This window comes from Callorhinus ursinus, unplaced genomic scaffold, assembly GCF_003265705.2.
Source record: "Callorhinus ursinus isolate GAN/ISIS: 27379988/994484 unplaced genomic scaffold, GSC_fseal_2.0 scaffold13, whole genome shotgun sequence".
NCBI lineage: Eukaryota > Metazoa > Chordata > Mammalia > Carnivora > Otariidae > Callorhinus > Callorhinus ursinus.
The window spans coordinates 5634982-5660742 of NW_027397075.1; the positions used below are offsets into that span (position 1 = coordinate 5634982).

At 44.2% G+C, this 25761-nt stretch overlaps 1 protein-coding gene across 3 annotated transcripts in view; it reads left to right on the forward strand.

The window, feature by feature from the left end:
* The window catches only part of CPPED1 (calcineurin like phosphoesterase domain containing 1), a 97836-nt gene extending 77540 nt beyond the window's left edge, over positions 1–20296 (forward strand). For all 3 annotated transcript variants that reach the window (XM_025855575.2, XM_025855576.2, XM_073899488.1), the window contains exon 4: positions 19798–20296. In XM_025855575.2, the coding sequence (XP_025711360.1) occupies positions 19798–20027 (230 nt within the window). In that variant the 3' untranslated portion in view covers positions 20028–20296. The remainder of the gene's footprint in view (positions 1–19797) is intronic.
* The last annotated feature ends 5465 nt before the right edge of the window (positions 20297–25761 follow it).

A 25761-nucleotide genomic window follows, 5' to 3' on the forward strand; every position in this document is an offset into this window, starting at 1 on the left:
GGATCCCTACATTTGTATCTTTGGGGTAAATACCCAATAGTGCAATTGCTGGATCTTATGGTAGCTCTATTTTCAACTTTTTGAAGAACCTCCGTACTGTTTTCCAGAGTGGGACAGGGGGCTTTTTAAAAGAAATAAAACCTTTCCCAGGATCCCAGCAGCTATCCTACCACAGTTCCATACACAGACCTGTTCCCATCTGGTGGCCTTACGAGGAAAATTGCCACAGCTGCCTCGATCCTGGCTCTGGGGATAAAGCCCATGACTTCCCAGAGCAGGACATTTCCCAGAACAAAATCGGGATTTTTTTCAGCAAAAACAAAAAGGAAGAGTATGGGTATTAGAAGGCAGTCAGCATTGTCTGCCGTGGCCAGGAGGAAAGAACCCCACGTTCACGCCTTATTTCAGAAACAGTGTCGAAAAGCACTGTGTTCCCATTGTGCCCTGAGCCTGTGCTGGGGGGTTACACACATCATCTCAGAAACTCACAGCAACTCCATGAGGCATCTATTATCATCCCCTCTTTAAAATCAAGGAAACGGATGTTTGGGGAGGTGGAGTAGAGTGTCTTGTGGCATTTGAGTAACAGGATTCAGAGTTAGTGCTCATTTCTCTGTCCCTGTCTTCCACTCTCTTGTTAGTAACAACCAGGCCTTCATTAACAAGGAGCGTGGTAGTTCTTTTGCAGTATCAGAAAACACTGGAACTCTGCTTTTCCTTTGACAAAACGGGGAGATCGGAGTTTCTCCCCCACAGCATCTACTAACATAGAGCTTATGAGTTGCTCAAGTTTCATATATTCATTCACCATCCATCTGTCCATCCGTCTGCCAACGGTCATTTATAGAGTAGCAGCTCTGTTCTCGTCATTCTGAGGATGGATATCCAGTTAAATAGATTTGCTCTCTGCCCTCACAGACCAGCAGGGGACACCAAGGTGGGAAGCAGGCAGCCCCAGGACAAAAGTAGAGGAATGTGCAAGAATCAGGAGGAAGGAGAGGAAGCTTCGTTCAGCTGGGCCAGGGATGATCTCCTCCAGGAGAGGAGGAGGCCGTGTCTTGAAGGATGAAGGAGAGTGAGCCAGGCAGATGTGGGCAGGAAGGGAGCACTGAAGACAAAGGGCAGAGTGTGAGCCCAGCGTGTGCCAGAGCTGGCCTTGAAACCACTCGTGAGTGGAGCAGGACTCTGGTGTTTAGATGGCAGGGAAGAGGAGCCAGATCCAGGACCCTCCGGTATTAAAGAAGCATGTAAAGGTTTTTCATCAGTCGTTTTGCATTTTAGAAAGAACAACCTTGCTCAGTCTACCCAGGATGCATTTTCTCTTTCCCTACCAGGTTTTGTTCAGGTTGTCAGTGTGACAGGCTGAAAATGCTCCTTTCTAGCCCCCCTTACACCTGGTGTGGCTACTGGTCCCAGTCCTGGGATTTAGCAAGTGGAGCTAGCTGCAAAGCTTTTTGTTTGCCCTTTTCTCTTGTTCCTGCTTGGAACTTGGACACAGTGCCTGGAAGCTCTGCAGCCATCTTGGAGTCCTGAGGACAAAGCCACAGGCTGAGGATGGCAGAGCAGAAAAACAGAAGGAACCAGCATTCTTAGTGAAATCCTTGAGCAAAACTGTACCCACTCTGTCTACCTGCCTCCTTTCTTTATATGGGGTGGATAAATACAACAAATACAACTTGTTCGAGCCACTGACAGCCGACTGTCGTCCTGATACACCTAGGGGCAGAAAGGAGGGCAGCTGGGAAGGCAGGAGGGTAAGGAGAGCGGGCAGTCACAAAGACTGTCCTGAGGGCAGAGAGCTGAAAAGGCTGTGAGCAGGCTCTAGCAGAAAAGCAGGGGGACGAATGGCCTGCATCCCTGGAGCAGGCGACTGGTGCGCTGGCCCAGGGAAGCCCACAAGAGGAGGAGGCACTGGGGGCGAAAGAAGTGAGTGAGTCAGGAGGAGAGGGCCTTTGAAGAAGTCCAGGAGCTCTGGGAAGTGGAGTTGTCACGGGCGGTGTGGCTCAGGTCAGGTGGAGGCAGTGGTCATCCCACGGAAAGACAAGGGTGTGGACAGAGCCCACCGTCTAAGGGGGTCATGGAAAAGCACGCTATTTGGCATGTGCCGTACTGCAGTCTTGCCATCTCTCTTTCTGCAGTTCCTGAAATGGAAGCTGACTTTTCTAAGGTCCTCATGTTTCAGTGGCGACAGCTCCCCTCGCAGACCTCTCTGGCTCGAGTCCAAGCTAAAGCACTCTTTTCCCAGCACATTTCATCTTCGACACCCTGCCAAACATCTCCCTTCTGCAGCTTACTGCCACCTCTGTCTACCTCCCTCGAGTATTTTTGGACAGATTTCCAGTTTGATACATGAACATGCCGTCAGTCAAAACAATCTTTTTAATGAGCCTCTTGTCCTGACAGCTGTGTTTAAGATAGGGCATGGAAGCCGGGTAATGGAAATCTAGAAAATTGTCCATTCTGGATTGAAACCTTAATGTGTGCCCCGCGCTGCATCTCACACACAAGCCCACCATCTTCTTTTAAAAATAAAGAGGAAATTATGAATAGTGAAAAAGATGTAATTTGTGCAAATGAAAAAAAAAAAGATCTTCTGATCAGATACTTAGAGAAGGCTCAGAGGAAGGTCTAATTATTGAGCGCCGTCCGAGTACGTCACACTCAGCTTCCTGCCATGCAGCCTTGGGCATGGCTCTGAGTGTCCCTTGATCTTCGAAGTAACCCTGGGGGTGGTCAATATTAGTCCTGCCTTCCACCCGGGAAAACTGAGGCTCAGGGAGTTTGATGGACATGCTACCCTCACAGAGACTGAGGTTCAAGCTTGCATTCCCCTGACCCCTACCCCAGGCTGCCACTGCTTTTTTGGCAACCAAATATTAGTATGAATAAAACACAGCCCTCCTCTTGCATATTCCACACACGTTTTGAATCTCTGCGTCATCAGGAAGGGGAAAAATTGAATTACAAAGTTGAGCAAAGCTTCCCCTGTAGATAAATAAGAAGTGAGTCTGAATTTTGTAGGAGCATAATTAATTTTTGAGTCCAAGTCAGGGAGTGGGGCTCCACTGCAGCCATACCCCGTGGGCTTTGGCTGTGCAGGCAGCCAGGCACCTGCAGGCCTTGGAGAGGAGTGATTTCCCAGCAGCGCCGCTCTGTGCCCTGGATTGTCCAAGCTCAGGTGGTCCCAAAGGCAGGGGAGGCTCGTGTCCTATAAAAGTATAAGTGGGTCCGGAGTGTGGAAGTGTAAACATCGTGTTCTAAACAGGACCTGGGCCCCTCTCGACTCTGCTGGGTGTTGGTGTGATGACTCCGACCAGCCGCTCTCTCCCCATCTGCTCTTCTTTGGGGCTTTTGTGGTAGAACCACTTAACAACCCGATCAAGCTGAAAATGCACAGCCCTTGGTGCTGCCTGGGCTACTTCTGTGCCATCGGGAATTACAGTTCCATCCCCCTCTCTCACCTTCTTGTAGTTTTAATTAAGAGGAGCCTTGAACCAGGAACAATATAATTTTTGTGGATTATTATGGAGTTGAGGCAAGAAAGGTGTAATTTCTTGAGGGGAGGAAATTTTTTTAAAAAGAAAAAAAAATCTCTTGTGGTTATAGAGTATGAATGAGTTAGCCATGAGTGAAGGTCATTTCAACAACTGGGCCATTAACTCCTACCCAATCAAAAAAAGAGAGAGAAGAAAAGAAAGAGTCCCAAGAGGAGGCTGTGGATCCTTAAGACAAGCCAGATGTTTCACGTCACGTGAACCAGACATCTAGGCAAACACCTGAGGTAACCAGATGTTTGCAAGCTCCGTAGTGCCCACAGGAGAGGGCGAGGCACGAACCCCGGGTTCCAGCAGCAGCCCCGCCCAGGAACGCCTGGTGCCGTGACAGTTTAGTCCTCACCAGCCACCTGGGCTCACGCCCATCAGCAGGCTGGGTCCCAGCTCCTGTAGGAGACAATGCAGCCCTGGCCCCAGGTCAGGTTGCGCAGAGGCAGGGCCTCTTGGCTCAGGTGCTCCGTACACCTGGGAGTCTCTTCCTGTGCTAATGATCCTGCCCCAAACAGGTACAGATGGGATTCTCCCCTGAGACCCGCCAGAGTGACTGGGCTATGAGACTCCTTCCTCCCAGGAGTGGTTTGCTCCCAGGTCCCCGGGGCTCTTTGATAAGCTCTGCTAACTCTGAATTTCTCCTTGTACCTGAGCAGTGTGCAGAGCTGAAAGGCGCTGAACCCACCTGACCTCCCAGTTTAGAACGATCATCTAACAGCCTAGATTTTTACACACTGGAAATAGAGTTTTCAGAATTTTATAGGGTGCTTCTGAGATAGAGCTGTATGTCCTGAGTAGAACAATGAAAAGATAGTGTTGAGTGAATAAAAGCAAGTCACACATCCATAGGTAGCATATCCCATTTTTGTGAAATTGTGTGTATTTGTATATACGTGTATTGCTATAGACATATATCTAATACCTGTATTATCAGTGTAGACAATTTAAAATATCTGGACAGTACACACTGAACTAAAATACATATATATTTTTCTGATCTATTTGAGGGTAAGCTGCATGCATCATGTGTGTTTGTTTTATTATCCCTTCTTACACAAAAGGAAGGCTACTGTGTATGTTTTTTGCGCTTTATTCACATAATTTTTCTTGGCTGTCATTCCGTATTGGTTCATGGAGATCTTCCTGACTTTCCCTTATGCTGCACTGTTGTGTACCATAGCTCATTCAGCTGCTGCCCTAAGGCAGGCATTACTTTTGAAGGCAGAAACACAATAAAGATAAAGAGTGGAAAGGAAATTTTAAAACCACAGAAAAGAGCAAGCTGAAGCTCTTAATAGAAAGTCTTTGTTATTTGTAAAGTGGGTGGGACTGTGGGAGAAAGCAGCAGCCAGGAACCCTTGGGCAGCCCTGGGACTCACACAAGAGAGTAATAGGAAGTCCAGCTGACCTCCTTAGGTCAGTGTCTGAGGGAGGTTCCCTGGAGCAGGGAAGTGAGGACACAGGACCGGGCCAACAACAAAGCTAATAAGCAAGGATGTGTGCTCAGGATTTCAGCCGGATCCAGCTGGAGCTCCAGAGCATGAATCACACCACAGCGGTGGACCCCCCTCTTAAGGCAGGGGGGCCACGTCCTCCAACCCCCACATACAATAATCCGTTTTAGGGATGTGGAAAAATTAAAAGTAATACAATGAGGCTTGTTTACGGTGCCTGGCCCGTAGCAGATCTTCAAAAGATGATAGCTATTACTATTATGGTCATTATTCCCTTTCTTTCCCTCCCCCACCGCACCATAACAGCTTTATTAACATTCCATTACCATTAACGTACCATACAATTCACTTATTTAAAGTGTACAGTTCAGCAGTTCTCAGTCTATTCAGAGTTGTGCATTCACCACCATGGTCAATTTTAGAACATTTGCATGACGCTGTAAAGAAACCCTGCGAGGCACCTGGGTGGCTCAGTCATTAAGCATCTGCCTTCGGCTCAAGTCATGATCCCAGGGTCCTGGGATCAAGCCCCACATCGGGCTCCCTGCTCAGTGGGGAGCCTCTTCCACTCCCCCTGCTTGTGTTCCCTCTCTCGCCATCTCTCTGTCAAAAATAAATAAAATCTTTAAAAAAGAAAGAGAGAGAAAGAAAGGAAGGAAGGAAGGAAGGAAAGAAAAGAAACCCTGCACCCTTTTGCAGCCACTCCCCACTTCCTCCCTCCCTGCCCTAGAAATCTGCTTTCAGTCCCCATAGATGTGCCTGTCTACTCTGGGTATTTCCTATACTAGGAGTCCTATGCCACATGGTCTGGGGGTTGACCTTTTGCACTCTTGGGTCATTCATTCACTGGCTGTGCCCCCCACCACGGCGTTAGTTCAGTCATTCAGGTCTCAGGAGCAGGGCAGCTGTGAGCAGTTAGCAGCCAACCCTCCAGCAGCAGCTGGATGCACCAGCCTGGAAAGGGGCCTGGTGAGGACACCGACAGCATCCACCAGCGTAAATTGTGTGAAAGGTCTTAGTTAAGAGGACAGGGATTACCCAGCATGACAATAAAAAAAAAAAAAAAAAAAAAAAAACAGGGAGGATAGCGCTTACTCAGAATTTCTGGATAAACGTGTGTTGTTCTGGAAATCTCCCTTTTAATCTTTGAAAGGCTCTGTCTTGTAAGATCACCAAGGAATGAAATCTCAGTGACCAAACTCTCACACCCTTGGTTAGAATTTTTTTTTTTTAAGATTTTATTTATTTATTCATAAGAGACAGAGAGAGAGAGAGAGGCAGAGGGAGAAGCAGGCTACCCACTGAGCAGGGAGCCCAATGCAGGACTCGATTCCAGGACCCTGGGATCATGACCTGAACTGAAGGCTTAACCATCTGAGCCACCCAGGCGCCTCTCCTTGGTTAGAATTTAAGTTGCTTTCTTTCCTTAAGGATAATTTGACAGTCATATCCAAAGTCTAAACTATGGGAATATGGAAGACTAAATTTTTCCCCAGAGATTAGGAATAAGGAAAACTTGCCTGTTTTCACCATTCCTATGTAAGAGCATATTGGAGGTTCCAATCATTACAAAAAGCAAGAAAAAGCATAACAATCAGAGAAGAAGAAATAAAACTGTCCCTATCTACAGATGATATGATTATTTACTTAGAGAATCCCAGGAATCTACAAAACAATGACTAGAATAAATGAATTTAGCAAGGTCTCAGGGTATCAGGTTAATAGACACAATGTATTTTTATATACCACCAATAAACACTTGTCAAATTGTAAAAATAATTGTTTGCAATAGCAGCAAAAACCATAAAATACCCAGGAATCACAAAGGACATGTAAGACTTCTGCCCTAAAAACTATAAAAACATTGCTGACATTAATTAAAGAAGACCTAAGTAAATGGAAAGATAGACCATGTTCATGGATTGGAAGACTGTTGTTAATATGGCATTTTCCCCACATTGATCTGTAGATTCAACATAATCCCAATCAAAATTCCTGCAGTTTTATTTTGGGTAGAATCTGCAAGCTGATTCTGAAATTTCTGTGGAAATGCAAGTTACTGGGGCGCCTGGGTGACTCAGATGGTTGGGCATCTGTCTTCGGCTTGGGTCATGATCCTGGGGTCCTGAGATCAAGCCCCACTTGGGACTCCTGGCTGGGCAGGGAGCCTGCTTCTCCCTCTCCTTCTGCCTCTCCCCCTGCTCATGCTCTCTCTCTCTCTGTATCTCTGTCAGATGAATAAATAAAAAAAAAAAATCTTTTAAAAAAGAAATGCAAGTTACCTAATAGCAAAATGATTTTGAAAAAGAAGAACAAAATTGAAAGACCTACCCTACTTGATTTCAGAACTGTTAACCTACAGTGATCAAAGCTGGCATTTAGTATTAAAAGATAAAGAGATTAATGGAACAGAAAATTGAGTTTAGAAATAAACCCAAACATATATGGTTAATCACTTTTCATCACACATGCTGAGGCAATTCTGGAAATAACCCCAGGGCCCATTAGCAGTTGAATGGGTAAACAAATTATAGGATATCCATACAATCAAATATTACTTAGCAATGAAAAGGATGAACTCTTGATACATACAGTAATATGGAAGAATCTTTCAAAATCATGGCTTCATGATTCTTTCCTGAAATATTTCAAAATCTTTCAAAATCATGCTACGCGGAAGAAGCTAGACTAAAAAAGATTGCGTACTATGTGATTCCAATATATGAAATCCTATCAATCTGTAGAAACAGAAAACAGGTTAGATGATGCCTGGGCCAGGATAGAGGGAGAGAGTGACTCCCAAGGAGCACAAGGAAACTTTTGGGAGTGGTGGGATGTGTTCATGATCTTGATCTTGGTGATGGTTTCCAGGTGTGTACCTGTGTTAAAATTGATCAAAATATATGAAGTTTATGGTTCTTCAGTTATACTTGACACTGTACCAAAAAAATGGAGGTATTCTTTGACCCAGTAGCTCAGCTTCCTTGTAAAATGTGGAAAGTGTTGATCCTAGAGCTACCTTCTTTGTCTATTTCTACATGTGGTGTGGTTATTTTTGCTCTGCCAAAGGGCCTTTGTGTTTGTCGATGATATTAATAATTCAGTGCTTCTGTTAAGGAAATATTCACTGATTTAATAATTGATATTATAATGGCTTTCGTTCATGAGGAGCCTACTGTGTGCCAGCACAGTATAGCTGTTTTTCATAGCAGCAGCCTTGCAAGGTTATCTGCGATTATCTCCATTTTTCAGATAGTGAAACTAAGGCCATTCAGTTAAAAAAGAGCCAACGCTGGGATTGGATTTCCACATCTGCCCCACTCCAAAATGGCGCTGCTGGGGCGCCTGGGTGGCTCAGTCATTAAGCGTCTGCCTTCGGCTCAGGTCATGATCCCAGGGTCCTGGGATCGAGCCCCGCATCGGGCTCCCTGCTCCACGGGAAGCCTGCTTCTCCCTCTCCCACTCCCCCTGCTTGTGTTCCCTTTTTCGCTGTGTCTCTCTCTCTCAAATAAATAAATAAAATCTTAAAAAAAAAAAATGGCGCTGCTCAGTATAGTAGCCACATGTAGCTGGTCCAAATGGAGGTGGGATCTAGGTATAAAATACACACTGGATTTTCCAGACTTGGTATGAAAATAATGTAAAAATGGTAATATTTTATATATTGATTATATGTTGAAATAATATTTTAAATATTGGGTTAAAACACATAACTAAAATTAATTTCACCTGTTACTGTTTACTTTTTAAAAGGCAGCTATTAGAAAATTTTAAAATTACACAAGAGGCTCACATTATGTTTCTCTTGAGCAGGACCACTTCAGAGCCTTTTCCACTTCACATTGTCTGTTTAAAGGACAACTAGAATGTTAATTCAGCAGCATAGATTTATATTTATTGAGTGTAAACTGTATGCTGGTTGAATTTTATAATCTCTCTTATGGGTACACGCATTTACTCTATAAACCCATTAGACATTTAATTTCAAACAAAAATTGTCAGCACACAATTTTTTTTAATGTTTTAGATCTGAGTTACTTTTTTAGATGGAAGGATGTGGACACTCCTGGTTTCAAGTAAATATAGAAGTCTCTTTCTGACCATTAGTACAAATGCCCTGAATTATTATATAATTGAGTACTTGTTTATAGAATAATTTTGTGTTCATTAAAGCAGTGGTCTCCTTTGGGCAAATACACTTGTCTCCCCTGGTCAGGATGGCATTCATAGTTTTACAAACTACAAATTACTGTTTTCTTTGTTGTTTTCTTTATTTGTGAGAAGTTACAGAAAAAAACTTACTAATTTTTGAAGGATTGAGAAATTGTGGCTGAACTTTGATCACCCAAATGTGTTTTTTTAGAAGATGATATGCTTTTTTTTTTTCTCCATTTACTGGGAGTGGCCCTCCGCTCATTTTTGTTAATAGAGTTTTATTGGATCGCAGCCATGCCCACATGTTTACATAACTGTGAATGCTGGTTGTTCCCATGCTGTGAAGGAAAGCAGAGTTGAGTAGAACCACAGAGGTTGCATGGCCTTAAAATATTTACTTTCTGACCTCTTAGAGAAAATATTTGTAGACCCCAGGTCAATTAAGTTACGAGCTCAAAAGAAATTCCATGAAAATGTCTTTAAGACCCCACTTAAGTTAATGGGAGTTTGGGGATGGGAAGGTTTGAATTCGTGAAAGGTTGACACTGGCAGTGATGGGACACTCTGATGCTCTCCCCACAAGGAGGAGGATGCAGACTTGAGCCTGGCACCTCCCTTGTCTCCATTCCAGCCAGTGGTCAGTCCAGCTGCCCTGCCCTCCAACTGAGCCAGATGCTGATCTGGAATCCTGGTACCACCGTGCACTACCCTGGAAAACTCACATAGGAATTTCTCCCGTGTCACACAGAAGCACAGGGAAGGACTAGGGGGTGCCCGTGGGTGGTGGTAGGTCAGCAGAAGCTCTGTGGTGGTTACTTAGCTCCTGCCTCCTCAACACCCTTGACTCCTGTTCTTCATTCTTCACTCACGTGGCCCGTCTCTGATGTGCGTTCAGTTTCCCTCCACTTGGCAGGAGTTTGGTTAAGAGTGCCGACTCAGGGGCCAGACCGCTGGGCTCTGATCACAGCCCTGCCAGAGACAGGCCGAGCTGGGCAAACATGGAATGTGTCTACGTCCGTTTTCCTCATCTGCCAAACCGGGGTAATAACTATGCTTCCTTCGTAGGGAAATTGTGGGGCTCACACGATTTAAAAACGTGTGAAGTGCTCTTCTTCAGAACAATGACTGATAGTGAGCACTCCATAAATACCACTTACTATCATTATTATTACAAGAATCACTATCCTACTTCAAGTCCCAGGGCACATGTGAACAAAGAACTGGCAGAAGTGGAGGGTGTCACTTAGGTCAAAGCTGCCCCCTACAGGGCACGCCTTACTGGGCCTGCAGTGTGTGATCCTTGGCACTTGGTACCTCTAAGGTAATGGAGAGAGAGCATCTGCTTCTGAGTCAGCCTGATCCATGTACAAATCCTGGCTGTGTGACCCCAGGCAAGTCCCTTAACCTCCCTGTGGCAACTCAAAACCCTAACCCAATAGTTAAGAACCTCTTACTTAATGAGTCAGGTGGGCTGTACCCCGATTTTGGATTAGCAGCTGCTGGCTGTTGGCAGGGACCACCATCTCAGGGCCCGCCTCTCGGCAACCTGCCTATGAAATTCTTTACCTACAGCACGGATTATTTGTACCTGTTTCCTCTCCGTTCACACCAATTTTTTTTTTCCAGTGAGTCACGTTTTTTTCCTTACCACTGAGGCAGAATAATGTGAGTGACTACTGATTTACCACACAGTTTTCCGTGTCACAGCTGACAATGTAAAGATGCATTTTCATAAATGTATACTCAGGATAAAAACAAAAGAGGTCCAATTCAAATTTGTTTGCACTTTCCAGGCTTAAGTAACACTAGCACATTAAGGAAGCCAATTTTTAATATTAAAATTGCACTGGGGTACATCCCGATTTCCTGATTGATTTGAGGCAAGCTTCCAGTATTAGAATATCAAATTATATGGAGATTGCATTCCCATCCTCTGATTGATTTGAAATGAATTTGAATCAAGACAGCTTAAAAATAGCTTTTATAGGGCACCTGGGTGGCTCAGTTGTTTGGGCAACTGCCTTCAGCTCAGGTCATGATCCTGGAGTCCCAGGATCGAGTCCCGCATTGGGCTCCCTGCTCAGCAGGGAGTCTGCTTCTCCCTCTGACCCTCTTCCCTCTCATGCTCTCTATCTCTCATTCTCTCTCTCTCAAATAAATAAATAAAATATTTTTAAAAAATAGCTTTTATAGCGTCTTTATGACTTGATACCATGGAGAAATAAATACGAAGCTCACACCACAGAAGCTGTCCTCTGTTGGTGCGCAGGGGCTGTCTTGTGCTGGGGAATTCTTCTGGCGGTAATTTAAGAAGATGCTTGTCATCTCCTTACAGGAGTTCATAATTCAGAAACAATCCATACGTAATACTCAATTAAGGAACCATAGAGGCATGTCGGCCCCAGATGACTAATGAACAGCCAGAATGGAAATTTGGCATGACTTGTGAAAACACCGCTAAAATCAATCCCCCATCAGGGAAGTCACGATTTATTAATGCATTCCTTACCTGCACTGAGTTGCGAATCGATGCGTCCCCATCAAAAACTAAGAGAAAGCAGAGATGGGTCCTCGTGGCCTGTCGGCATAAAAGGGACAGGATTGTAGCTCGGGCAGGAGACTGTGCATCGCAGGCCAGTGTGTGGTGTCTGTGTCCCAGTGAGCTGCTGGCCCTGCTTGGGAGGGAGCCCCGAGGGTTGATGAGCACCTGCTGTGTGCTGGGTGCTTGCTGCCCGGTTCCGTGCTCTCCTCTAAACCTCTCTGCCATCCGTGAGACAGGTGTTAATCATTATTCATCTCACAGGGGAGGGAGTGGAGGCCCAGAAAGGGCAGCAGGCTGCCCAAGGTCCCCAAAGAACAGAGCCAGAGTCTGCAAGGCCGGTTCAGCACTTGGGCTCTAACATGAGTTTTCCAGCTGCATAACTTTGTTTCTTCTCCCAGCCTCGGTTTTCTCATCTGTAAAATGGAGGTGATTCGAGTCTCCGTTGGGAGGATGCAGCAAGGTGATACTTGGAAAGTCCTTAGGGTCCTGCTGCTATCCTCCTTCCAAGCCATCCCCATTCCGCTTTGCCTCAATACTGCCCTTACTCGAGGGAGGACTTGGAGAACATAACCGGGTTCAGAACTGCTGGACTTCCCAGGAGGTGGGAGATAGAAACTCCCTCTATCAGCCACCAGACTGCTTCTGGCCCTGGTTCCAGCCCGGGAAGAGACTCTCATGTCCCTCCTCAAGTCTCATCCTTTATGTTTCGGTCTTTCCTGGGCCGGCCAGAAATAGCCCAGAGCCCTGAAATCCGCCCCAGAACCTGGCAGAATGGAGAGTTACTCGTACCCTCCTCCGTTTGACAGACTTCAGCCTCCTGCCTGACCATCCCTTTGTGCACTTCTTTCATGGCCATTCCACGGTGTCTTATTCAGGACTCCAAGGTGTGAAGTTCCCGATTGTACTCATGGGGGCGGGGGGGGGGGGCTCTCCTTGCTAGAGGGGAGGCCATTCTCAACACCGTGTCCTTGCTCACTGACAGTCTCTTTCATCTTTATTGCTAGTCCTCTTAGGTATCCTTGCTAATGCCACACTCCTCATTCGGTCACACTTGCTGTGACTCGGGACATTAACAATAAACTGTGAGCCCTGAGGGGTTTGCAGTGGAAAGATGGATAGCACACACTGCCAACCAGCACAGCTGTCCAGGGTCCACTGAGATCTGCTCAGAAAGTTCTGCAGGTCACTTGAACAGCCCCATTAATGCTTCTGTCTCTGTGGACGCCAATAAATATGGCGTGAAACTTGAACATAAATGAGTTTTTACAGCTAATTACGGCTAATGCAAGCCATTTTCAAAATTGCCAAGCATTCCTTCCAGAATATTAGTTTGCAACTATGAATTAGGCATAAAGAGCCAAGTTCCATGCACATAATCTAGTACACAACAAAATAATAACAACACTAAGTGGTTTCTGTCTGGCCAAGAGGAACTCCCCGAGGCCGGTCTGATGGCACCGGCTCGCAGTGGGCCTCCAACCGCACAGGCCATGAAGCTTTGAAACCCCAGGAAGGCCGTGGAGGAAGCAGTCACTTCTGTGGTCCTCTGGTCAGTGTGGTCAGGACTGTTCAATTCTCCAGTTGTGGTGAGGACCCTCTGGGCACCCAACCCAGGGCTTCAGCTGCAAGCATCTGACCTGAACAGCTTGGCCCCTGGGGTGGGGGCACCTCCATTCCATCTCTTCTCCCCTCCGCCCCTCCCCACTCGGTCCATCTGGCACATCACCTCCACGCTCTTCACAGCACCTTGATGTTCGTGTTCATGATCATTGATAACATTATACCACGGTTCGAACGAGTAGAAAACAATACCCCCTCGCTAATCCCAGCCACCAGCACCCCCATGAAATCACCAGTGTGAGCAGTGCAAATGTATCCCAGTTCAGTTGGGGGCTACAAACATACATGCACACCCTCTTATGCATACGCTGTCCATGTTTTACAAAGCCAGGATCACATAATACTTATTAAAATATCTTATTCATATTTAATAATGTGTCTGGTGTCTTTCAATGCCAGCACATGTAAATCTACCTCTTTTCAAAAATACACCTACTGTCATTTATCCAGTCCTCCCATAAATGAACATCACACACAGTGCCTCGGTGAACACTGTACTGGGTATTTCTGAAGGATAAATTTCTACCAAAGTAGTGGTGTTGGGTCAAGGGGAACGCACAATGAAACGGGAGAGAATAGCACCAAATTACTCTCTGAAATGAGTTGTGTCTGTTTATATCCTAATAACAGTAAATGGAAATAGCTGTTTCCCGCCACCGTTGGATGCCCCACGTAGACCAACCTGGGTGTCCTTCCTTCCCATCCCTGGGTGTGGACCTCAGCCAGCAGATGGCCACACCTGCCCACAGGTGTGTCCCTGTGCCCACTTCGAGCCCTGACGGCTGTAGTCACAATGCTGTGTTCAGAGTCTCTCAGAAGCAGTTGCTCTCAACATTTTGAGCACATTCCCTTCAGACCTTTCTGAATCCTTGTCAAATGCAAACAGTTCCATCACCACAAGGATCCCTCCTGCCGTCCTCCTATAGCCACACGGGCCCCCGATCCCCTCCACTGCTGCGCCTCACTCCTAGCGGCCATATCTATAATTTTGTCATTTCAGGAATGCTACATAAATGGAATCATACAGGATGGAACCTTCGGGGTTTGGCTTTTTTTAATGAGTATAATTTCCTTGAAATCTATTCCAGTTGTTGTGCGTATCGGTTGTTCCTTTTTTTTATTTCTGGGTGGTATTCCGCGGCGTGGATGTACCACAGTGTAACCGTAGACCCTGTGGAAGGACATTTACGTTGCCTCCCATTCCTGGCTATTACAAATAAAGCTACTGTTTACATCCACGTACAAATATTTGAACGTAAGTTTTGGGAAACTGGGAAAAATGTCCAGGAGTTCTGTTGCTGGATCGTACAGTAAATGCAATTTCAACTATTACCAGACTATTTACCAACCAGACTGTTTACCTTCCCACCAGCACTGCAGGCGCGATCCAGTTTCTCTGCACCAGACCCAGCATTTGATGTCAGGAACATTTTAAAATTTCGTGTTTGATACTTTTTTTTGTTTGTTTTTTTTGTAGTCATTCTGATTTTTTCCCCCTGCCTCTTTGCTGATTGAAAGCTGCATATTCCATTTGGTTGTTTTGGAAATTATCCGTATGGTTTTTTTTTAAATAAACTTTTTAAGTTTGGAACAATTTCAAATCCACATAAAAATTGCAGAGATAATGTAGACACTTCCCATGTACACCTGCCCCTAGTTTCCCGTTATTGGTATCTCACACTAATGTGGTACATTTGCTATAGTTAATGAAGTGATATTGATGCACTTGTATTAATGAAAGCCCATAATCAGGTTCCCTTACTTTTTTACCTAATGTCCTGTTTCTGCTCCAGGATCCCATCTAGCATAGCAAACCTCTCTTAGGCATCACACCTCCTTAGTCTCCTCTGTGCTGTGACCATTTCTCAGACTGCCCTTGTTTCTGATGACCTTGACAGTTTTCTCGAGAAGTACTGGTCAGGTGTTTGTAGAACGTCTCTCTGTGGGGATTGGTCTGATGGTTTTCTCATGCTGGAGTCCTGGATTGGGAGGAGGAAGCCCACACAGGTGTGCCGTTTTTATCAGTCATCAAGGTGCATCAGGGGTGCAGACTAACAACGTGACTTCCCATCCCTGTTGATGTTTGGCCCATGTCTCCACTGTTAAGTGACTCTGGGAAAGAAGTCCATATGCACAGTCCACACGTACAGGGAGCTTCAGCTTCCTAAGGGCAGACGATCGACATAAATTATTTGTTCTTCTAAGGTATGGGAGATTTTGTCTCTTTTTCCCACATTTATTTATTTATATTAATTTGGACTTGTGGATTTATTTTTTATACTTTGGCACGAGTTTATTTTGTTGCTTAAGTTGTTAAGGTTTGGCTGTGGGGAGCTCTTTCTGTTGATTCCTGTGTCTCTCTGACACACCCCCATCAGCTCGAGCTTTTGAGCACTTCCTTCCTTTCTGGCCCAACAAGATGCTCCAGGCTCATCTTATTTATTTCCTGCCCCAGCCCCACAGTCAGCCAAGTCTCCGAGGATCCTTTTATTGGAGAATGGTATTAGAAACCAAGATCTGGACGCTAGGTGTGCTCATGGCCAGTATGTGCCCTTGTTTCTAGGCACTGACAGCTGACAGAGCAAGGAAATAATGTGTCTTTATACTAACCTGTGTCCGTATACATCTGTCAATGTCTCTGTCATTCTCTGTTTTTAACATGGTATTAGGGTAAACATGAGTTCATACTGATGTCTCCACCTCCCATCACTGCCACACGGAGCATTCTGGCCTCCTTCCCTTCCCATATATTTTTTTTGCATTTTTTTTTTTTATTGAGTTATACCATAAAATTCACACTTTTAACATGAAAAAGTTTGGTATTTTTTTTTTAAAGATTTTATTTATTTATTTGACAGAGAGAGACACAGCGAGAGAGGGAACACAAGCAGGGGGAGTGGGAGAGGGAGAAGCAGGCTTCCCGCGGAGCAGGGAGCCCGATGCGGGGCTCGATCCCAGGACCCCGGGATCATGACCTGAGCCGAAGGCAGACGTTCAACGACTAAGCCACCCAGGCGCCCCAAATTCAATGGTTTTAATATAGTCATGAGGTTGTACAGCCATCACCACTGTCTGATTCCATACCATCACCATTCCACAAAGAAACACTGTGCCCATTAGCAGTCACTCCTGCTTCCCCTTGTCCCTCCCCCCCAGCCCTCGACAAACAATAATCTTTCCGTCTCTGGCGTTGCCTATTCTGGACATTTCATATACATGGAATCATACAGTGCGAGGCCTTTTGCAGCTGACCTCTTTCACTGCCTGAGCGTGATGTTTTCGAGGTCAGTCCATGTTGGAGCATGTGTCAGTACTCTTCAGTCCTTTTGACAGCTGGACAATCTTCCATCAAATGGATGTGCCACATTTTGTTTATTCATCAATTCAAATGGGTATTTAGGTTGTTTCTGCTCTTTTGGCTACTATGAATAATGCTGTTGTGAACCTTCATGCACAAGTTTTTACATGGCTGTGTGTTTTCCTTTCTCCTGAGTAGATACCCAGGAGTGGAACTGCTGGGTCACGTGGCAGCTGTATGTTTAACATTTTAAGGAACTGCCAAAGTGTTTTCCAGAATGGCTGCACCATTTTATATTTCCACCAGCACTCTACAAGGGTTCCAATGGCTCCAGATCCCTGTTCTTTTCCATCTTTTTGATGATAGCCATCCTAGTGGATGTGAAGTGAAATCTCATTATGGTTTTGATTTTCATTGCACTGATGATTAGTGACATTTAACATGTTTTTGTATTTTTCATATCCATCTCTTCATATTTTCTGGATGTTAGACCTTTATCAGGTAGATGATTTGCAGATATTCACTCCCATTCCATGGGTTATCTTTTCATATTGTTGATGGTGTTCTTTGATGCACAAAAGTTTAAAATTTTGATGAAGTACAGTTTGCCTATTTTTAATTTGGTTGCTTGTGCCCAAACATTTTTAAGAAGCATGTTAATTATGCATTTTGTTCTAGCAAAATAAAATTATTTTCATTATTTTCTTCTTCCTTCCAAACATGACAATAGCTTTTATGTGCTCTAATTATCCATTGAACGTCCCATCTTGACATTCTTGAGCTTTAGTTTTACTTTTACATTTTAAAAAAGAGGTTTTCAAAGAAAATCAGTAGTTAATTAAATTTACCAAAATATTTTTATCAGTGTTAGCTCATCATTGTTTTTTAATATTTCATCCCTTCCTTGCTGAAACATATCTCCTAATAATTCTTTCAGTGAGGGTTTGTAAGTGGTAAACTCTTCGTCTTCGTATGCCCCAGCATGTATTTCTTTTGCCCTTTAACTTGAATGATGGTTTAGCTGGGTATAAAATTTGAGGTTCATAGTTGCTTCCCCTCAGCTCTGGAAGGCATTACTCTTCGATTCTGTTATTGCTGGAGTGCCTGCTATCTAATTGTCATTCCTTTATAGTATTTCTGCCATGATATATTTTTAGGGTTTTTTTGTTGGATGCTCCACAATATCCCCATGATACAAATTGATTTTTATTTATCCTACTTAGTTCTTTATATCTGAAGACCTATATATTCCTTCATTTTGGAAAATCCCCAACGATTGTTTCTTCAAGTTATTCTTACTATTATTTCCTCCTTTCTCCTGTTGCACCTCCTCTTAAGCATACATTGATACCCCTTTATCCATTCTTTGGGTTCTTTGAACTGCGTGTTCTTATTGCTTGTGTCTGAGTCTCTGTGTTGTCTTTTGGTTGGTTCAGTGCCTCCATTCTGTCTCTTAATTCACTGATTTCCTCTCTGATTAGTGTCCAGTTTAGAATTTATCCCATTTATTGAGAGTTGTCTTTGTGTTCTGTTTTAATGGCTGTCTTTAATGGCCACTGTTTCTAAGCTTTCATTACCAGTTATTCTCACTGAATTCATGCCTGTTTTGTTTCATAACATCTGGTTCTTTTCCTTTATTAAGGACTTTTTGATGCCCTAAACATACTCATTTTAAATATTTTTCAGGCAGTTTTATATCATTCATTTCACCTGGAGTGAATTCATATTCCTGATTGAGGAGTCTGTAGACTGTCTTAGCATGAAATTTCTTCACAGGTGGTGGAATTTCTTTCAGATTCAATTTGATTAAGAGGTAATTTCAGCTTTGATTTTTCCTTCACTTTGCCTCTTGAATAGCTTCTCCTTGTCTAGTGGTTTGGGTCACCTCCACCCCAGCCCCCACCCAGGGCCAGGTCTTATTTATAGTAGAGCTTGAGGGCCCTTGCCCACAGTCACGCTGAGAAAACATGTCTCATTTCCTAGATTTGAGCATGTGTCTGTCCTTCATTCCTAGACCCACAGATTGCTACAAGCCCTAGCCCAGTGCTGTGCTGCAGTCAGCTCCTACCCAGTTCATGAAAACCAATTATTAAATTTTAAGGAATTTTGTGAGCTCCTTGTTAAACAACCATTAGTAAACATTAAATTCTACAAACTCACCATTAAATAAATTATAATAAAAAGGAAAGGTAATAACTACTCAAAACTGATTATTTTCTAACTATCTTGCTATGTGTTGCTATTACCATGCTGGCAAGGTAGCTCACAGCTTGTGTGTCTGTGTGGTAGAAGCACTATATAATGACGCTACCAGGCATGTCTTCCCACGTCTGGGCAGTGACGTCACGTCATCGGTAATTTGAAATCAGCCACCATCAGAGTGTTCACCCCCATGGAAATTAGTAAACATTACAGATTGGTTCTCTTTTATTTTCTGGAGGACTTGTTAGAAACACCTGCATACCACGACCCTAGCCCCAGGCAGCAGGCTGCAATGGTTTTTTGCATCCTCTTTCCATCAACAGAGGTTCCCACGCCAACTCTCTTTCAAATGGGGGCCGGGCTTTATTTCCTCCTGTCACAGAAACTGCTTGCAGTTTCTGTCACCCTCCAGGAGCTTAACTCCCAGCAGCACTGTGACCCCTCTCGCTACTCTGCCTTTCTGCCTTGTTTCTCATCCATGGAGCTATTTGTTTTGATTTTGAGGCCACTTCTGTCCTTTGGTTTTCTTTTTTAGATTTTATCCATCATGGCTCTTGAGTGTGGAGCGGAGGAGGTACATTAAATGTTGAGCATGCTGTGCTGTCTTGAATAGAACTCCATAAACATTCTTTTTTCTAGACATTTAACTTCCATCATATGGCTGTTTATACAGGCCTCAAAATATTTCCTTCCGCTTCCTGTATCTCTCCCAAAGTCGGTCACTTCATCTTCTCTCTTCTTTTTCCCTAGCACTTTCTTGTACCACTTATGACAAATGTGTTAATATGTTGTATCAATAAATTATCCTTGCGAGGATTCTGGATGTCACATATGCAGTCTTCTCGTTTATTATGCACGGAGTAATATTAGCGCATTTAATTTCATAACATACTGTATTGCTCCCAGAAGGAAGCCGTGGAGCCCCCAGTTCCCTAAATGGAGATCCTTGGCCCCCTAATGTTTTTGTTCCCTCCCCTGCAGGTGTCACAGCTGTGTTCTCAGGCCACTACCACCGGAATGCCGGGGGCACCTACCAGAACCTGGACATGGTGGTGTCGTCGGCCATCGGGTGCCAGTTGGGCCAAGACACCCACGGGCTCCGAGTCGTGGTGGTCACCGCCGAGAAAATCGTTCATCGATACTACAGTTTGGATGAGCTGAGTGAGAAGGGAATAGAAGACGATCTCATGGGCCTAATGGAGGAAAAGTGACTGCCCCTTGAGCCTGTGTCTGTCCTTCATTCCTAGACCCATAGATTGCTCCAAGTCCACGGTTCACTTCCACTGGTTTCTTACCCCCCTGTTGAAATATAAAAGTATTCCAGGCCGATTTGTGGATTTATGTCATTTTGCATAAATCAGAGAGCTGGGTCCTATCCTCCTATCCTAAGTTATATTCAAAATAAAGAGCTGCCCTCCCCTTAAAAAAGAGGGGGGTGGGGAAAGCCTGAAAACAAAGGAATAAATGATATTAGAATCTTGCTGCCTCAGTGTTTGAGTCAGTTCTCCTAATGATGTGTTTCTCAGCTCTGCCTGTGAAATCGATTGCTTCTCCGTAGCAGATGGTAAAAGTCTACCTGTCACCCTCCATCCCACCTTGATATCCAAGTGCGGTCTTTGATAATTCCGTGAACAAACCGCATCTGATTGTCTTAGATTGTGTTCACGACTCCCAAAATACTAGGCAGAAACAAAGGTCATCGCCTTTCCATCCTAACAAAGCAAATCATTGTATCCCATTATTAGAGCTGCGTGGGCTTTTTTTTTTTTTGCACAGAACTGAGTAGACAGCACTTGCTATTAAATTTTGAGACTCCTACTATTGTCGACGATGCATTCGATGCTAGTCAAAGTTGAATTTGCCTTCTGGGTGACGAGAAAAGCCTCCTTGGCACACAAATTGGCCATCTCTATAAACCTCCCCCTCCCCCCCAGAGACTAGAACTGAAGCCCCAAAGCACCGCCTCTCTGTCTGTTTTGAGTTTCTTCACGGTCCCCTCTGAGGGCACAGGAGCTCCGCAGATTGGCATTCTTGTGTGATGGGGATGGCCCTCTTTGCTGTGTCTCCTTGGACAGAGCAAGTGGGAGTCATGCAGAGTTCTGAAAAGAAACAAAGCAGAAACCCTGGCGGGCACAAAAACGATACATTCAGCCCTGTGATCTGAATCGGCGCCGACTTGGATGAAATGAACAGGGGGCGGGATCCGTTGGCAAAGGAGCGCGGGTGGTTTAAGATCAACACCGTTTTTATGTGAGCTCCTTTGCCGCTGCTTCTGTGCAGCTGCCGACCACGCGAGATAGCGTCTGTTGCCTCGTCCGATGGGGAGACCCGGCACTCCGTCCCACCTGAACAACCTCACGGTGCCAGGTGGTGGCATCCGTCAGACCCAAACAACCAGTTACAAATGAACTGCAAAGTCCATTAAATCAAAAGATTTCTTGTTAAAAAGTTTTAGTCAACGTAGCAAAACCGTGAAAAATTAAAGAGAAGGCTAATTGCATATGTAAATTCATAAGGCACAAAAGACAAGAAGTTAATTATGCTACAGATCGGTGATGCACCAGTAGCTCGTTGTGTTGTGGCACAAGAAAATTAAAATCTTTCAAAATTAGAATGCTCCTGTTTTAGTATTTTGCCGCAGAGTTGCTCTGTGTTCATTTTTCTCGACAACAGGTGTGGCTTGAAGAGGTCGGGAACAGGAGGTCAGTAAAAGGTAAGAAGCGGCGCGTCTGAGGCCTGGGATGTGCTGACTTTCAGAATCAGGCGGCAGGGTTGTAAATGCAGGTGTGGGGCTGCTGGGAGCACAGGGAAACGGGAATCCTAACGGACCGCCAGAGCCCTCCCTGTTGTGTGACGTGTGCAAGATGCTCGGTAGGCTGGGGCACCTGGGATGGGGTGGGGAGTGGAGATAATTCAGAGCGATGGAGATGAAATTTCTAAATCTCCTTCCCCACAAACCTAATATGTAAAAGAAATGATTCAAAACACAGCAAAGATACGCGAAGAATAGGGAACCATACGAAATTCTCACCATTTTTTAGGTAACCAGCGGTATTCCCTGATGCTGGTTGGTTCAGAAAGAAATGATTTTGTACATACGCATGTATTGTTCTGATAATAGCTATTTACCAATGCGTTCACTATGATTGCTTTTTCTTTAAAAAAGAAAAAGCACGTTAAAAAATAAGTGCCTTATGCTGTGGAAAACAATAAAATCCTCCATGATCCTAAGCGCTATGGTGTTGAATGTTTCTTATGTGCTAAGTACATTTTAAGTGCTTTGGCTCAGAGAAGTGGGGCCGCTTGGCTGAGGTCACACTGCTCATCGGTGGGGAAGCAAGGATTGAGATGGAGGCAGTCCCAGCTGTCCAGCCCATGCTCCTTAACACGATCCTCTCTTTCCTAGAAAACATGTTTCATGGATGAGAGCTTTGTACCAGCTCAGCCTGTGGCAATACTACAGTATTCAGCACCTTTGACCCCCTTTACTGGACAACAACCCAATGTGAGCTGGAAGCCGTGGGACTTGATCCCAGGGTTTGCAAAGCCCAGACACACCTAGGTCCAGAGTGGCAAAGCCTGTCCAGATTGTTCGAGTCAGAGAATGTTCACCAGAGGAGACTCGATGACTGAGGTGGACCCATAATGGACCACAGGACACAGCTTTGCCCACATCAGTAAACGCTTCGTCACATGATGCTCACTCCTTGCTTACAGTTCCCTTCCCTGGGGGTAGGACACCCGCATCTCTCAAGGCACACAGTGCCACCTAACACTCCCCATCTAATTCATCATTTCAGTTGGGGGTGGAAATGGGGCTACTAAAAGGAAAAAGTTATTTAAGGAAATCTAAAATTGAGTTGTCAAGACTCCAGTAGGTTTGTGGAGAGAGTCGGGGAGACACCTAATTGCATTCACCTTTTACAATAAGTAAGTTTATCTCTAGAAATCAGTCTTGTTTCCCCTGAGGTCGGAGAATAGGGGGGAAGAGTCTGTAGTAAACTTCATGGAACTGAGCAAACAGAATATTTCATATCTTGTGATTTCCAGCATTACAAGGTTGTCAGTTCCTGATAGAGTTACAAAGCAAACCCTAGTTTTAAGCCTGAATAAGAACACTAGGATCATTTCCCTTATGTACTGCAAAAGATACCGAGTTACAGATAACAGTAGAAACTATATACACATAATACAGCTTAATATTATAGTCTGTTTTCTCATTGAAATCTTTTGAGAAAAAGTACCAAAAACATTATTTGCATTTACTTGAACTCTTAATACTTATTCCCCAAGTAGTGCCTAAAAACAGCTTTGCACATTTGTGAAATTAAGTAGCAATATTGTATTGAGCTGAGGGGAAAAGGAAGATTTAGGAATCAGTTGTCAAGGTAAGTTCTATTAAAAGCTTTCTGTAATAGACACCAGGGATTTCTTGATTTCTTGTTCACATAACCTTAGCAGTTTTGGTTGCACCTGCAAGAGATAGTACTTGACAGGTAATATGGATTTTTTTTTTTATAACTTCATAAAATACTGTCTTATGTCATTGTAGAGTTCTTAGGGATTCTTGGAATAATAGTAATAATAATGACTTCTAACATCTTTCTTGAAAAGATTTTACTGACTAAACTCTCTTTTTCCTTCAATGGATTTTTATTGCCATTATTTCTTTACCATTAGACATTACACATGAACAGATATATACACATTGGATTTTTCTTTTAAATAAAACCTAAAGGACCTATGTAGATTTTTTTAAAACCCTATATAAATAAAGTTGACTGAACATGAATAATCAGAAGGTACCTTTCATTATCTGTTCTGATATTTGTCTTTAAGAAGTCATCTTCTTCACGAAAGGAACTTTGCACCTCCTATAGAATAAAGTTCAGACTCCTTCCTATGACTGCCCAGGGCCCATTCACTCTGCCCCAGACCCCCCTTGTCTGTACGGCCTCTCCTTGTAGAACATCCCACCACCCTTTGTACTTGCTGTTTCCTCTGATGGGAACCGGCCTCCATTACATTTTGATCTTAGCTCAATGGTCACTCCCTACAGTGGCCTCTCACCACCTTCTCTGTGGTTGTGCTGCTCATCTTCAGGTGTGGCCCTGTTTATTTTCTTCATAGCACACCATTAAGAGATTTGCTGGCTTCCTGATCCTCGTGTGTATTCCCTACCAGGATGCGAGCTTCAGAGCAGCAGGGACCTGGTCTGACTCATTGGCCATTCTCCCCCCAATGCCTAGAACCATACCAGGGGCACGGGGTGGGGGTGGGGCTGCTCAGTGAATACTTGGCCGTGAAAGTGGAATAATAAGGTAAGCAAGGACATATAGTAATATTTAATTATCCACGTCAACACTCAACAGGGGAGGAAGGAAGAAGAGGAGGCCACATTCCTGAGCCTGTGGTAGTTCTGTTGGGATTGTCCTCAGCGTCAGGGATTGTCAACAAGCCAGCAAATAACTGGCAGCATCACTGTTCTCTTTGGTTCCCCACTCACGGTGAAGGAATTGGGGTAATGATCAAGTGTCCTTGACTCTTAGTAATTCTAAACCTAGCTCCCTGAACGAATACACTGCCAGTAACCAAAACAAGTCAGCCCAGAGAAGGGTCTGATTCTAGATTAAAGGATATATGGGAATGTGTAAAAGAGATGGCCGGAAATACAAGTCTGGGACTCAGAAGAAGTGAAAAGAGCATCTTGGAAGTGGTGCTGGAAGAGGTTATGTTCAATGAATGACATTTCCTGACAAAATTTGACAGCACAGGAGGAGACCTAAGGACAGTACCCTAAAGCAGACTTTTAGGGAACATTTTTGTTTCCCACAAAAGAAGCAAAAGATGGAAGCCAGCAAGGAGTGAAGGGGAATCTTGCTGAAAATTTCAGACTGGTGCACACGGAACAAACAGGGAGAGGAATTGGCTTCACTTGCAGTTTAATGCTTTAAGCACTCCCATAGACCAGCGCTCTTGCACACAAGTACAGTTTCTAAAAAAACTACCTGGTAATTTGGAAAGTGAACAAAACTAGAGAACTCAAAACTTTCCCTCTCTCCTCCACCCCACACTTTGCCTTTGTGGGGCACCACATTAGGGATGGATAACATTGTTATCGAAAAATCCACCATCTACTTACCAGAGAAACCAGGGAGAGAATCCCGGGTCACTGGAGAGGGAGCAATCCCAGAGGGGAGACAGCTGGTTAAGAATCTCCTAGTTCTGTATATGAGCTCACACAAATCTCTGGTTTACCCCTAAGTATGCACAAGCAGAACAAACAGGGCAGCAAAAACCCAAAGAATTGAATGTGATTTAGACAGCTGCCCTGAGCAGAGAACGTACCACGGAAGTCTAATCAAGTTAACTGCCTGCTGATGCAAAAATAAAACCTCAACAGTCTTCAGAGGAATATAACAGAATGCCAATTCTCTACAACATAACATGCGTGATGCCCAGAATGCAATCCAAAAATCACTTGTGCAAAATAAACAAAAACAGTAAGAATCTATGAGTTACTCTCAAAGGAAAAGACAACCAGCCCCATGATGCCCCAGATGCTGAAATTACCACACTGGAACAGGAAGCAGCTATGGTAATGCTCAGTTGGAAATGGAACGTGTGCTGACATTTCCAAAGCAAATGGAAAAATGTTGAATGACAAGGAAGTCTATCTCTTCTGAAAAATAGAACGTATGGAAATTTCAGAACTGAAAAAAACAGTATCTGAAACTTTAAAATTCCCTGGATGGGCTTAATATCAGAATGGGGATGAGCAAACATGAAGATAGATGAATAGAAATTAACTAATTTAAAGAGAAATAGAGTTGGGGGAAAAAAACACCTCAGGGACCTGTGGGACAATGTCAGAAGGTCTAATGTACAGGTTATATGTGTCCCAGGGAGGAAAGAAAGAATGGAGCAGAAAAATATTTGAAGAAA